The sequence below is a fragment of the Leptodactylus fuscus genome, chromosome 8 (genome assembly GCF_031893055.1).
Source record: "Leptodactylus fuscus isolate aLepFus1 chromosome 8, aLepFus1.hap2, whole genome shotgun sequence".
NCBI classification, from domain to species: domain Eukaryota; kingdom Metazoa; phylum Chordata; class Amphibia; order Anura; family Leptodactylidae; genus Leptodactylus; species Leptodactylus fuscus.
The window spans coordinates 23027178-23043364 of NC_134272.1; the positions used below are offsets into that span (position 1 = coordinate 23027178).

The 16187-nt window shown below is 43.0% G+C and overlaps 1 protein-coding gene across 1 annotated transcript; it reads left to right on the plus strand.

Moving 5' to 3' along the window:
• Nucleotides 1-370: 370 nt before the first annotated feature.
• On the plus strand, nucleotides 371-10323 carry LOC142216759 (uncharacterized). The gene is made up of 4 exons (XM_075284792.1): nucleotides 371-686; nucleotides 3342-3465; nucleotides 4224-4297; nucleotides 9752-10323. Exons 1-4 carry the CDS (start codon nucleotides 371-373, stop codon nucleotides 10258-10260), a joined length of 1023 nt encoding a protein of 340 aa, XP_075140893.1. The 3' UTR covers nucleotides 10261-10323.
• Nucleotides 10324-16187: the final 5864 nt, after the last annotated feature.

Below are 16187 nucleotides of genomic sequence, written 5' to 3' on the forward strand. Positions count from 1 at the left end.
CAGTGAAACTCTAGAAGTGGTACACTACTGGTACCAGCAATAGGGAAGGACAGATATAATACCATTGGCCAGGCTGGAGATAGAGGCTCCCTTGAGCATAATCCAGTGCATGGGCCTTGGCTGGGTGTACAGACCTCTGCTGGAGCTGAGTGATACATTTAGATAATAATTGATGATCTTCTAGGTGTGATATACTGCAAGGTTCCAGGGTTCAACATGATATTTTCTACAAATAAGGAAGCAAATATAGAAAAACACCAATAAATTTCATCTCTTGCTGGAACTTGATCTTTGTATATAATCTAGATTAGGTATAAAGTAGAAAAAAAGTTAATATAGATTAGTCTACTGAAGACTTGACAGTTCAAGTATGGACCTCAAAGCACTAACACGGTACATTAAGAACTTCAGCTTTGACCAGTGTCCAGCAGGCAGAAGGGGCTATCGCCGAATCCTGCTTCAGCTGTTCGGGTTCTTAGGTCATGGCAAATCGTCCTTCATTAACAGCTGTAAGTACGTCTTGGAGGACACAGACTACGTCAACTATGCAGGGGCAAACATGTCCGATGAAGGGCGCACCACAGCCAGGATATCCTACAAGCTGACGGAGAGCCTCACATTAGTGGACAATCGAGGTTGTGGGAAGATGGACAGCTATGAAACCGGGGAAATATTCGCTCAGCTGGGTAAGTGAAGAGAATCGTAGAAGAGCACAAATTATAGACAAATATCCTACAAATCTCGTTTTCTCCATTGCCTTTCTTCTTAGCTGGACATGTCCAGATATGTGTGTCAAGTGGTGCGCAGATTTTTGCAATATGGTATCAGTAAATTATATTCTATCCATCTTATATTAATCCATGTTTGTAATGCGATTTGTATATTTTCTGCCTAAAACCATGAAATTTCTTTGATTGGTTTCATAGGAAATTGGAATGCTTAACCAAATTAGAGCTGAGATGAACACATCTGCAGTCATATAAGCAGCATTTAAGACTCAGTTTGTAAGATTCACAGATTTTTTGTGCGTGTATTGTGTATTCCATGTGATTAACCCTTTAAGGACACAGGGTAGTTTGTATGTTAACGTTCGGTAACTTTTTCATATTTTCCTACCAAAATTCAGAACTTTTTTAATGTTTCTTTCGACATAGCCATGTGAGGGCTTATTCTTTGTGTGACAGGTTGTACTTTCCTTTTGCACCATTTTGGGGTAGATATAATGTTTCTTTTTTTTAGCTTTTATTAATTTTTTTTGCTTGGTCTGTCTGAAAAAAAACCACAATTCTATCATCATTTTCTGCATTTTGTTTTTATAGCGCTCACTTTTCATTACAAATTAAATGGCAGCTTGGTCCAGCAGGTCATTACGATTTATGGCAATTCCATATTTATATTGGTTTTATTATGTTTCACAGCTTTTACACACTGTCACTTTTTTAAATTGAGCAATTTCCTGGTGTCACCGTATTTTAACCCCTTTAATTATGTTTAGTTGACGGAGATGTCAGGGCTTTTTTATTTGTGGGACAAATTGTACTTTTTATTGCTACCTATGTTCAGTATGTAGGACTTTTTGATCACTTTTATAGCTATTTTTTGAGGAAGGTGAGGTGACCGAAATATACATAGTTATATACCTATTTTTATAACTATACGGTCAGTGCGACGTAATAGTACGGCGCACAGCGGGAAGGAGTTGAGCGAGAAGACAGTAGGGGAAATTTCCTAAGCTGCTATAAATGTGTCAGAATTCTGACTCTTGTGGCAAACTGGCTCATACCTCCCAACTTTAGAAGAACTGAAAGAGGGACAAAATGTGTGGTGCGCGTAGCGCGCCGTTGCAAATTTAGCTCCACCCACTTTTATGTTGACTCCGCCCATTCTCATTCATTTTCCATGTGCCCCCACACAGTATAATCCTCCTACAGTCACCCGTAAATTATATGTCCCCCCTCTATCTCTGCCCCAGTTTCATATACTCCCTTCATCTGCCCCCAGATTCATGTCCCCCCTCCATCTCTGCCCCCAGTTTCATGTCCCCTCCATCTCTGTCCCAGATTCATGTCCCTCCTCCATCTCTGCCCACAGTTTCATGTCCCCTCCATCTCTGTCCCAGATTCATGTCCCCCATCTCTGCCCACAGTTTCATGTCCCCCATCTCTACCCCCAGATTCATGCCCCCCATCTCTGCCCCAGTTTCATGTCCTCCATCTCTGCCCCAGATTAATGTTCCCCCATCTATGCCCCAGATTCATGTCCCCCCATCTCTGCCCCCAGATTCATGTCCCCCATCTCTGCCCCAGATTCATGTCCCCCATCTCTTCCCCCAAATTAATGTTCCCCCATCTCTGCCCCAGATTAATGTCCCCCCATTTCTGCCCCAGATTCATGTCCCCCCATTTCTTCCCCCATATTCATGTCCTCCATCTCTGCCCCCAGATTCATGTCCCCCCATCTCTGCCCCCAGATTCATGTCCCCCCATCTCTGCTCCCAGATTCATGTCCCCACATCTCTGCCCCAGAATCATGTCCCCCCGTCTCTGCCCCCAGTGTCATGCCATCCTCTCCTTCATCTGCCCGCAGTTTCATGTTCCACCTCAATGTGTACACACAAAAACCACTTAAACTCAACTTTTCCTCGCTCCCCCGCCGCTCTCTCCGCAGTCTCGCTAACACAGTTGTAGGTGTGATGTGACGTCATCACATCGCGTCTACACAGCCACTAGCCGGAGTGCAGCGGCAAAGCAAAGAGCTGAGCTGTGACAGCTCCTTGCTTTAGTCGCGTATGTATTCAACTCAGCTCTGCGTCCTCCAGACGAAGATCTGAGTTGAAATCGGGACATAACTCCTTCCAACCAGGACCGTGGGACACGTCACAGAAATCGTGAATGTCCTGCGGAAATTGGGACGGTTGGGAGGTACGCATGCTTTTCTGAATTAGTAAATCTGCCCCTCTCTGTTCAGTATAATGTAGAGGATTACCAGAGGTTGAGATCCGCATGGTGCATGGTTCTATCTGGACATGCGCAAACTGGATTGTAATCTGAGTTCCCCGGGGGACTCAGATTATTATACTCTTGGGTCTGAGCAAGTTTCATTTTAGTCTAAAATAAAGTGCTATTATTATACTCTGGAGATACCTCAGGAAGAGCGAGGAAGAGAGGAGCGGAGGCCGCATTGGAGTCCCTACTTGCAACCTGTAGTAATAGAAATAGAAAGAATCTGGTGCATGGGAAGCTGGTACATGTGGTTGGTGTGGTCAGGATGGGTCGGGGGCATAGCTCTGAGGCTCCTCTCTGTTCTCTATTGACTTCTAAGACATTTTTTGTGCCCTGCAGCTAACCTTTTACCCCTGGATGTACCGGTGGAGTGGAGTAGAGGATTCCGACTCGTAGACAGGATTGTGGATGCAGAGACAACCGTCAGGTCATCAGATTTTGTCTTTCCTCTGTTTCTCTATAGGTAAGTACAGCACTGGGTCCAATCCCTTAAAAGCAAATAGAGGAACTTGGTCTTGACCAAGATGATAAGAGTTGTCACCAAGGAGGTGAAGTATCCAGAGCCAGCAAGACCCTTCCCTTTAGTATGTTGTCGTTTTAGAGTTCTGGCTTATGTGTCACCATGTCCTCAAGATGTGATAGACATCATCATGACTGTCATAACCCCTACCGTCATCATCACCATGACAATTAGCAAAATCACCATTGTCATAACCATTACTTTCATTACTATCAAGACCAGTCATCATCACCATAGCCATTATACAATGCAAAACATGTCATGAGGCACCACCATGCGCATCTACAATACTGGTGTACAATACTTCTTATGGTATAGAGAGGCCTTTGGTCCCCGATACTCCAGGGCCAGGTAGATATTGCTACCTCTGCAACCCCAACAGCTACATCCCTTATTAACATTGCTATACTCATAACTATACGCTCATCATGTAAAAATACTGTATTTTACCACAGTTTTAGTGCAGAAACCCATTGGATGGCCATCACTAAATAACACCATGGAGACCATGGGAATAATACCTGTCAGATTCCTACAAGGTGTATTTTATTCTACACAAAGCTACGGTACATAATCTCTGCATTATCACCAGGTGTCATATTCACATCATGTCAGAGGGACTTGTAGTTTCTTAATGTTTAGAAGATTGTGACCATTGTATACTACAGATAATGGTGGACTTAAATCTGATCTATCTCCAGCATTAAGAAGAGAATCCCCAGTAATGAAGTTGAAGATCTAAAGAAGCTTCTCCAAAATGCCGAAAGGCTCACAGGTAAATGACCTAAAAAAACATGGATAATTCACTTCATCTAGGAACGGAGAGATATAGATATATGATAGACTAGCTTTTACCCGCGACTTCGTCTGCGGTGAGTTGAGTATTGGGCGGACACAGACGTGTCAAACTGTAAAAGTGCTTTAAAAAGTTTGGTGGGCTAGCAAATGTGATTTGATGTGTTATATTGTGTATGTTGTGATACAGACAATGTGATGTGTTATACAGCCTGTGTACAGGAGTATATATGTATCAGGTACTGTATATAGTAGTGATAGGAGATACATGTAATATATAGTATATACAGCCTGTGTACAGGAGTATATATGTATCAGGTACTGTATATAGCAGTGATAGGTAATACATGTAATATATAGTATATACAGCCTGTGTACAGGAGTATATATGTATCAGGCACTGTATATAGCAGTGATAGGTAATACATGTAATATATAGTATATACAGCCTGTGTACAGGAGTATATATGTATCAGGTACTGTATATAGCAGTGATAGGAGATACATGTAATTATATACTTCTTCTGGGCCCTACCCATCAACCAGAAGAAGACCAAAATCATGGTATTCCAGAAGAAGGGCCACAATAAAGCCTCCACCACCTCACAATTCACACTGAACGGCTCCACACTGGAGAAAACCAACAGCTACACCTACCTGGGGCTGGAGCTCAGCCAATCAGGAAGCTTCAAAGCAGCAATAGAAACCCTGAAAGCAAAAGCCTGCAGAACCTTCTACGCCATCAGAAGACAACTGTACCACCTCAAACCACCGGTGAGGGTCTGGATGAAGATATTTGACGCTGTCATCTCCACGATCCTTCTCTATGGCAGTGAGGTTTGGGGCCCAGCCACCTACCCAGACCAGTCAAGGTGGGATTCCAGCCCAACAGAGAACTTCCACCTGGAGTTCTGCAAATACCTGCTACATGTCCATCGCAACACCACCAACATAGCCTGCAGGGCAGAGCTAGGCAGACTCCCCCTATGGCTCACCATACAGAAGAGGGCGCTAGCTTTCCAGGCACACATCCAGGGGAGCAAGCCTGACTCCTACCACCACCAAGCATGGCTAAGCCACCTGAGCAAACCAGACATTCACCAACCAAACAGCAGCCAACAACCAAACCAAAAACACCAACAGATGATAACCAAGGCCGAAATAAAGGCGACCACAGAGGCAAACAGAGAGCGGTACATTGAAGAATGGAGAAACGAAATAAATAACTCCAAGAAACTCACCGTGTACCAATCCCTACAAAGGGACTACACCATGGCCACCTACCTGGAGAGAATACGCCACCCCAAGCACAGACAGACCCTGAGCCGATACAGACTGAGCGCCCACAACCTAGAGATAGAGACGGGGCGATACAGACAGACGTACAAGCCACGGGAGAAGAGACTGTGCCAGCACTGTGACCAGGGGGCCCTAGAAGACGAGACCCACTTCCTGCTACACTGCACCAAATACTCAGCTATGAGGGCCGTCTACTACCAAAGACTCTCTGCCCACATCCCAGACTTCATATCTGCAGACGAGAAGAGGAAACTCTACATCCTACTGGGAGAAGAAGAGGCCACTGTGGAGATCGCTGCCCAATACGTGTCCAGCTGTCACCAAACAAGAGGAAGATGAGACTCCATGGACTGTTATATTTATCCCACCCCCACCTCCCCATATAGCAGTCACCAACGAAGAGGAAGATGAGACTCCATGGACTGTTATAACCGAAACCCCCCCCCCCATACCCACCACCCACCCAACCCAACTCCCCCCCCACCCACCCACCCACTTTACTAGCTTTGGCAATGCCAAATACCTATTCGGACGTGCCAATAAAGCATTTTTTGATTTCATTTGATTTGATTTGATATAGTATATACAGCCTGTGTACAGGGGTATATATGTATCAGTACTGTATATAGCAGTGATAGGAGATACATGTAATTATATAGTATATACAGTCTGTGTACAGGGGTATATATGTATCAGGTACTGTATATAGCAGTGATAGGAGACACATGTAATTATATAGTATATACAGCCTGTGTACAGGAGTATATATGTATCAGGCACTGTATATAGCAGTGATAGGTAATACATGTAATTATATAGTATATACAGCCTGTGTACAGGAGTATATATGTATCAGGTACTGTATATAGCAGTGATAGGAGATACATGTAATATATAGTATATACAGCCTGTGTACAGGAGTATATATGTATCAGGTACTGTATATAGCAGTGATAGGAGATACATGTAATTATATAGTATATACAGTTTGTGTACAGGAGTATATATGTATCAGGCACTGTATATAGCAGTGATAGGAGATACATGTAATATATAGTATATACAGTTTGTGTACAGGAGTATATATGTATCAGGTACTGTATATAGCAGTGATAGGTAATACATGTAATATATAGTATATACAGCCTGTGTACAGGAGTATATATGTATCAGGTACTGTATATAGCAGTGATAGGAGATACATGTAATTATATAGTATATACAACCTGTGTACAGGGGTATATATGTATCAGTACTGTATATAGCAGTGATAGGAGATACATGTAATTATATAGTATATACAGTCTGTGTACAGGGGTATATATGTATCAGGTACTGTATATAGCAGTGATAGGAGACACATGTAATTATATAGTATATACAGCCTGTGTACAGGCGTATATATGTATCAGGCACTGTATATAGCAGTGATAGGTAATACATGTAATTATATAGTATATACAGCCTGTGTACAGGAGTATATATGTATCAGGTACTGTATATAGCAGTGATAGGAGACACATGTAATTATATAGTATATACAGTCTGTGTACAGGAGTATATATGTATCAGGTACTGTATATAGCAGTGATAGGAGATACATGTAATTATATAGTATATACAGCCTGTGTACAGGGGTATATATGTATCAGGTACTGTATATAGCAGTGATAGGAGATACATGTAATTATATAGTATATACAGTCTGTGTACAGGGGTATATATGTATCAGGTACTGTATATAGCAGTGATAGGAGACACATGTAATTATATAGTATATACAGCCTGTGTACAGGAGTATATATGTATCAGGCACTGTATATAGCAGTGATAGGTAATACATGTAATTATATAGTATATACAGCCTGTGTACAGGAGTATATATGTATCAGGCACTGTATATAGCAGTGATAGGTAATACATGTAATTATATAGTATATACAGCCTGTGTACAGGAGTATATATGTATCAGGCACTGTATATAGCAGTGATAGGAGATACATGTAATTATATAGTATATACAGTCTGTGTACAGGAGTATATATGTATCAGGTACTGTATATAGCAGTGATAGGTAATACATGTAATATATAGTATATACAGCCTGTGTACAGGAGTATATATGTATCAGGTACTGTATATAGCAGTGATAGGAGACACATGTAATTATATAGTATATACAGTCTGTGTACAGGAGTATATATGTATCAGGTACTGTATATAGCAGTGATAGGAGATACATGTAATTATATAGTATATACAGCCTGTGTACAGGGGTATATATGTATCAGGTACTGTATATAGCAGTGATAGGAGATACATGTAATTATATAGTATATACAGCCTGTGTACAGGAGTATATATGTATCAGGCACTGTATATAGCAGTGATAGGTAATACATGTAATTATATAGTATATACAGCCTGTGTACAGGAGTATATATGTATCAGGTACTGTATATAGCAGTGATAGGAGATACATGTAATTATATAGTATATACAGCCTGTGTACAGGGGTATATATGTATCAGGTACTGTATATAGCAGTGATAGGAGATACATGTAATTATATAGTATATACAGTCTGTGTACAGGGGTATATATGTATCAGGTACTGTATATAGCAGTGATAGGAGACACATGTAATTATATAGTATATACAGCCTGTGTACAGGAGTATATATGCATCAGGCACTGTATATAGCAGTGATAGGTAATACATGTAATTATATAGTATATACAGCCTGTGTACAGGAGTATATATGTATCAGGCACTGTATATAGCAGTGATAGGTAATACATGTAATTATATAGTATATACAGCCTGTGTACAGGAGTATATATGTATCAGGCACTGTATATAGCAGTGATAGGAGATACATGTAATTATATAGTATATACAGTCTGTGTACAGGAGTATATATGTATCAGGTACTGTATATAGCAGTGATAGGAGATACATGTAATTACAATGTGATGTGTTGTATTGTGTATGTATAGTGGAAAGCTATATGTAAATGTGAGTGAGTAGAGTGAGGGCTACTCCTGAGGTGACAGTAAGGAGTGTGCAGGCAGGGTGACGCAGGAAATGCCAGGCAGTGTGTGTGAGTCTATAGCTGGGGCTAGGAGTCCTGCTTTTGTGAGTCTCCTGCTAGGAAGCCATGTTGTTTAGTGGCACCAAAAGTAGCCTGTGACTCAATCCTGAGGGAAAACTATGTTTGTGGAAAATTGCACGCAAATCCGTCCAGGCGTTTTAGCGTGATTGAGGAACAAACATCCAAACTCACAAACATCCAAACATCCAAACACACAAACTTTCACATTTATAATATTAGTAGGATAGATAGATAGATAGATAGATAGATAGATAGATAGATAGATGATAGATAGATAGATAGATAGGAGATAGATAGATAGATAGATAGATAGATAGATAGATAGAAGATAGATAGACGGATGAATTAATAGATAAATAGATAGATAGATAGATAATAGATAGGAGATAGATAGATAGATGATAGATAGATAGATAGATAGATAGATAGATAGATAGATAGATAGATAGATAGATGATAGATAGGAGATGATAGATAGATAGATAGATAGATAGATAGATAGATAGATAGATAGATAGATAGATAGATAGATAGATAGGAGATAGATAGATGATAGATAGATAGATAGATAGATAGATAGATAGATAGGAGATAGATAGATAGATAGATAGATAGATGATAGATAGGTAGATAGATAGGAGATAGATAGATAGATAGATAGATAGATAGATAGATAGATAGATAGATAGGAGATAGATAGATAGATAGATAGATAGATAGATAGATAGATAGGAGATAGATAGATAGATAGATAGATAGATAGATAGATAGATAGGAGATAGATAGATAGATAGATAGATAGATAGATAGGAGATAGATAGATAGATAGATAGATAGATAGATAGATAGGAGATAGATGATAGATAGATAGATAGATAGATAGATAGATAGATGATAGATAGATAGATAGATAGATAGATAGATAGATAGATAGATAGAAAGAAAGATAGATGATAGATAGATGATAGATAATATATGAAATATTTATAAATATAGTAATACATTTCTCCTATATACAGGAATATTTCCCTTTGTTGTCCTCACATACAAGACTTTCGGCAACTTGACAGAAACTGAGGAAATCTTCCGGAAAATGGGAGTAGAGCGGATTTTTGCGCTGGAAAACTACACCACAGAAGATCACCACAGAACAAGAGGGAGACATGAAGCCGTCCTAACACTTTTGTATGAAGTCATCAGGGAAGTTGAGTTCTTGCTCCGACAACCACGAAACCCGATCCAGGAGGTGAAGGACAGAAAGCAGTTTATTCTGAGGTTCATATGGGAGCGGGAGATGAAGAGTCTGAAGACAGAACAAGAATCCAGGAGAGTTAAGGAGAATCTAAAGTTAGGGAAAGATCAGTATAGGGAGGAAGACAGGAGACAATTTGATGAAGAAATGAATAGATTAGTTGAGAGGCTTGAGTTTCAGAGACAAAGTGACCGACAAAAACTTGAGGCTGAAATCAAGCAATATAAGATGATGGTAGAAAAACTAAACAAGAAACCTCAATGTGTTATCCAGTAAAGAAGTGGCGTGATGACATCACCTGACAACTACAGATGAGCGAACACTAAAATGTCCGAGGTTCGAAATCCGATTCGAACAGCCGCACACTGTTCGACTGTTCGAACGGATTTCGAACTAGTCTATGGGGGGAAATGCTCTTTTCAGGGGTACGCAAAATTCGATAACAGTATACTTACCAAGTCCACGAGTGACGGTCGGGCTGGATTCTCCTTGAAGTCTTCTCCCAGCGCAGCACCCTCGCGGCGTCTTCTGGCTGGAATTCACTCTGCCTAGGCATTGGGGCCTAGACAGAGCCAACTGCGCATGCGCGGTCGGCTCTGCCCGGCCCGGCGCCTGAGTAGAGCCGACTGTGCATGCGAGGGTATATCCGTGCATGCGCAGTCGGCTCTGCCTAGGCCGGATGCCTAGGCAGAGTGAATTCCACCCGGAAGACGCCGCGGGGACGCTGCACGGAGAAGACTTCTAAAGGTAAGAGAAGAACCAGCGTTGATTGGCAGAATGTATAGCATTCTGCCAATCAACGCTGGTTCTGCATTGAAACTTAAACTTTGAACAGCTAGTAGTGTTCGATCGAGTACGAGTATTTCGAATACCATAGTATTCGATCGAACACCTACTCGATCGAACACTACTCGCTCATCTCTACTGACAAGTACTTAAAGGACACGTCCACCTAAAATAATATATTGAAACCTCTTTCAAATGGCCACTCAAACTTGTGTGAAAAGGTGGCCTTTTAGAGGGGTAGTCTTCTCAAACAGATGGGCAGTGGGTAAGGTTTTGTCCTCTGTAGCCATAGAGCTGAGGTTATCTTCTGTAGGAGCTTGGCTGGGATCTTTGGGGCTGTATTGTTGAGCATAGTAATGTCTATGTATGTCTTTGCTCATCGAACTAGGTTTGTAGTCTGTAGTCACAGGATCAGGTCTGTAGTCAGTGGGCGATTCTCTCTAGGGTGTCCTGGCCTCAGCCCTGTTGCTCCCACCATTGAAGAAATTGGCGCATTTATGTTCTGTTTTGTAAGTTTTTAATTTTCTTCACATATATATAATAGACGGCATTTAGCACATGCAGTAGTGTATACCATGTGTTCAGAATCTCTATTAATAAAGATTTTATAAATGTCTCTTGGTCTCTCCAACCAGTTTCTTCACAACCACCATCAATCCGGACTCTGCACCTATAATCTTATTTCTACCACAACCACATTTTACCTTCCCTTTCCTGGTACATATATGACACATGACACAGTATCATCATAAAATCCTTTGTAAGAACAACCACTGGTGATAACTGGACTCGGCGCATTGTCCTGATGGAATATCATCTCACCACTATGTTTCTGCTCTCAATATTATTCACACTGTTCTCAGTAGTTGTCTAACCACCCATCCATTGTTATTCCTAGCGGGTGCACCTTTCTTGTCTTTTATGTGAGTCGCCGCTCTGTGTATCCCCCAAACCACGTAACTTGTCTTCCATAACCTCCTACTAAAATGTTTGCACTGTTCTAGGTTCATGCACACAGCCCTATTGGTTCCTATATACCCTCCCATAGGCATAGTTTATAGTCCTGGCAATCTCAAAGGATTATGTATATAAATAATGCACAAAAAAAGAGGGGAGAGCCTGGACTATGGTGCAATGGCTGCTTAAAGGGGTTTTCTGGGCAAAAAAATGAATTTTCAAAAAAGATCTGTTAGGGCTATTAATAGGTTAACAAGTGCACCCAAATGCCTTTAAGGGTGCATTCACACAGAGAAAAACGGCACTGAATTTGGTGCTGAATTTCAGCGCTGAAAAAAGCCTCCTATTGACTTCAATGGGTTCCTTTTTTTGTTAGCAGAAAAAAAAACCTATTGAAGTCAATGGGAGGCTTTTTTTTTTCAGCGCTGAAATTCAGCACCAAATTCAGTGCCATTTTCCTCCGTGTGAATGGACCCTTACATTGCTTTGAGTGATTTCTTTCTCTGGCATCCTCTGCATTTATTTACATAGGCATGTTCCAGTTCTGTGTTTTCCTACAACTTCAATGATTCTTTGGTCGGCACTCAGAGCTGACCCACTGCACCTTAGGGTCAGTGTACACGGATTTTTTTTGATGAGGATTTTGAAGCGGAATCCACCTCAAAATAAGCCTCCCAATAGAACTCAATAAAGCTTCACAGTGGCCCTCACACAGTATAAGGGGGCATTCACACGGAGCAATGCGGCGCTGATTCTGGCACGATAACTCACAGCAGAATCAGCGCTGATAAAAAAGACTCCCATTGACTTCAATGGGTTTTATTTTCCACACGGTACACATTGAAATCAATGGGAGGAGATTTATCGTGCCAGAATCAGCGCCACGTTACACCGTGTGAATGCCCTCTAATACTCCACAGCGGCCCCTGCACTGTATAATGCTCCACAGTGGCCCTCACCCAGTATAATGCTCCATAGTAGCCCCCACACATAATAATATGTTCCACAGTGGCGCCTGCACTGTATAATGCTCCACAGTGGCCCCTGCACTGTATAATGCTCCACAGTGGCCCCTGCACGGTATAATGCTCCACAGTGGCCCCTGCACTGTATAATGCTCCATAGTAGCCCTTGCACATAATAATATGCTCCCCAGTGGCCCCTGCACTGTATAATGCTCCACAGTGGCCCCTGCACTGTATAATGCTTCACAGTGGCCCCTGCACTGTATAATGCTCCACAGTGTCCCCTGCACTGCATCATGCTCCCCAGTGGCCCTTGCACTGTATAATGCTCCACAGTGGCCCCTGCACTGTATAATGCTCCACAGTGGCCCCTGCACTGTATAATGCTCCACAGTGGCCCCTGCACTGTATAATTCTCCACAGTGGCCCCTGCACTGTATAATGCTCCACAGTGGCCCCTGCACTGTATAATGCTCCACAGTGGCCCCTGCACTGTATAATGCGCCAGTCGCCCCTGCACTGTATAATGCGCCACAGTCGCCCCTGCACTGTATAATGCTCCACAGTCGCCCCTGCACTGTATAATGCTTCACAGTGGCCCCTGCACTGTATAATGCTCCCCAGTGGCCCCTGCACTGTATAATGCTCCACAGTGGCCCCTGCACTGTATAATGCTCCCCAGTGGCCCCTGCACTGTATAATGCTCCACAGTGGCCCCTGCACTGTATAATGCTCCCCAGTGGCCCCTGCACTGTATAATGCTCCACAGTGTCCCCTGCACTGCATAATGCTCCCCAGTGGCCCTTGCACTGTATAATGCTCCCCAGTGGCCCCTGCACTGTATAATGCTCCCCAGTGGCCCCTGCACTGTATAATGCTCCACAGTGGCCCCTGCACTGCATAATGCTCCACAGTGGCCCCTGCACTGCATAATGCTCCCCAGTGGCCCTTGCACTGTATAATGCTCCACAGTGGCCCCTGCACTGTATAATGCTCCCCAGTGGCCCCTGCACTGTATAATGCTCCACAGTGGCCCCTGCACTGTATAATGCTCCCCAGTGGCCCCTGCACTGTATAATGCTCCCCAGTGGCCCCTGCACTGTATAATGCTCCACAGTGGCCCCTGCACTGTATAATGCTCCACAGTGGCCCCTGCACTGTATAATGCTCCACAGTGGCCCCTGCACTGTATAATGCTCCACAGTGGCCCCTGCACTGTATAATGCTCCACAGTGGCCCCTGCACTGTATAATTCTCCACAGTGGCCCCTGCACTGTATAATGCTCCCCAGTGGCCCCTGCACTGTATAATGCTCCACAGTGGCCCCTGCACTGTATAATGCTCCCCAGTGGCCCCTGCACTGTATAATGCTCCACAGTGGCCCCTGCACTGTATAATGCTCCACAGTGGCCCCTGCACTGTATAATGCTTCACAGTGGCCCCTGCACTGTATAATGCTCCACAGTGTCCCCTTCACTGCATAATGCTCCCCAGTGGCCCTTGCACTGTATAATGCTTCACAGTGGCCCCTGCACTGTATAATGCTCCACAGTGTCCCCTTCACTGCATAATGCTCCCCAGTGGCCCTTGCACTGTATAATGCTCCCCAGTGGCCCCTGCACTGTCTAATGCTCCACAGTTGCCCCTGCACTGTATAATGCTCCACAGTGGCCCCTGCACTGTATAATGCTCCACAGTGGCCCCTGCACTGTATAATTCTCCACAGTGGCCCCTGCACTGTATAATGCTCCACAGTGGCCCCTGCACTGTATAATGCTCCACAGTGGCCCCTGCACTGTATAATGCTCCGCAGTGGCCCCTGCACTGTATAATGCTCCGCAGTGGCCCTCACACAGTATGATATGGAGAAGGATTCCCCTGCTGGCCACCTGCTGTATGGCTCACTGTCATATCCTTCATATATATGGTTTTAGAGTTTATTTTTACATGGTTTTCAGTTGTTCCCCGATTTACTTCCATCTCTGATAGTCTCTATAACTGTGTTCAGTCTACCCTATAGAAGCCTCTTCATGAATTTACTCTCCCTGATCACTTTCTTGGGTTTTCTCCACTTTGATTTAAGCTAACCCCAACATCCATTGTATTCAAATAGGTGTCTGTAACGTCTCTGCGGCACAGGAGGGGTGTTCAGTTATTATTCCTTGCGTTAGGTTCTTCTTGTAGTGTCTGAACACTGCTCTATCCCCTCACCTCTGTCATTGATTTTCCACCACACCCATCTCGGACACCATTGTTTCCCTCTGATCCTCGAATAGTTAATCTTAGCCTTATCTGTGTGATTGACAGATTATCTACCAATAAAGTCTGGAGCAGGATCTGGACTTCCTATATACAAGTCATCAGCTCACACATATTTGCTGGTTATCGTGTCTCTGTCATCGCTAAGTGTTTCTCGTGTTACTGTATTATACTTACTGACCTTTGGCTTTTCTTTTTTTTTTTTTTTAGAGTTTACGTTTTTATTAGTTTGCATAGCGATTACAGAGAAAACATAACAGATCTCTGCCAACAGAAGCCATAATAGGACAGACAATATGAAAGACCAGGTAGTGATACCAACATGAGATTGTAACATATCACAGAATAGAAAAAGAATTGATCAAGTTAGAGGGACAAGAATATACAATCGTGTAAAATGTCAGCAGGATATTTATAATATCAGAGAGAATATGGCTATATGAGACGTAATAAATGAGCACGAGTGTATAAGCTAAGGCTGGGTTCACACTACCGCTGCTGTAAACCCTAGGGTTTCCGTCGTAAATCCCAGGGAAACTGGACAGGGGACGGCATGCTGGTGGTCAGCTTTAAAAACCATTCATTTGAACGGGTTTTTAAAGGTGACCTCCGGTATCCATATGTAGCCTTTCCACCTGGAAATCGGTTTTATTGCACGGACCCAAAGTACTGCATGTAGGATCTGTCCCCTGTCTAGTTTCCCCAGAGGTTTATGAACCCCGGGGCGGACAGGGCAGTGATGTGAACCCAGCCTAAGATGACATCAATAGAGCACTCACAAAATAGAAAGTGAATAGTGGGGAAGTCAGAAGAACAGGGTGAAAACAGGTCTAAGAAGCTGAGGAAAAGGAAGGAAGTGAGGTAAGAGAAGGTGTGTTATGGTCAGCGGGGTTTATTAAAAAAACTAATAAACAAAAACCCTGCAGAGCCCTACTGGGCTCTGAACCGCAGGAACACCCTGGAGTGAACAAGGTCTGGCAGTTAGCATCACTGCCAGCCCACTACACCAACCGGGTGTGCTCTGCTAAACCACATAGACTTGGTTAATTTGTTAGTCAGTAGTGGAGCAAGATCAGGAAAGACAAAACAAGATATCACCTGTGGGAGAGGCAAAGCCTGGAGAAAAGCTGAAAAGACAAGAAAAAGAGGAGAAAAGCTGGAAAGACAAGGTAAGGTCTCGTTCACATCTGTGTTGGTAATTCATTCGGAGGAGTCCGCATGGGAACCCCCAGAATG

Bases quoted from the DNA above. Each gene is read 5' to 3' on its own strand.
- LOC142216759 (XM_075284792.1), top strand. From the start codon at position 371: ATGGACCTCAAAGCACTAACACGGTACATTAAGAACTTCAGCTTTGAC. The intron at 687-3,341 runs GTAAGTGAAGAG...TGTGCCCTGCAG, and splicing joins GGAAATATTCGCTCAGCTGG to CTAACCTTTTACCCCTGGAT. The intron at 4,298-9,751 runs GTAAATGACCTA...TCCTATATACAG, and splicing joins AAATGCCGAAAGGCTCACAG to GAATATTTCCCTTTGTTGTC.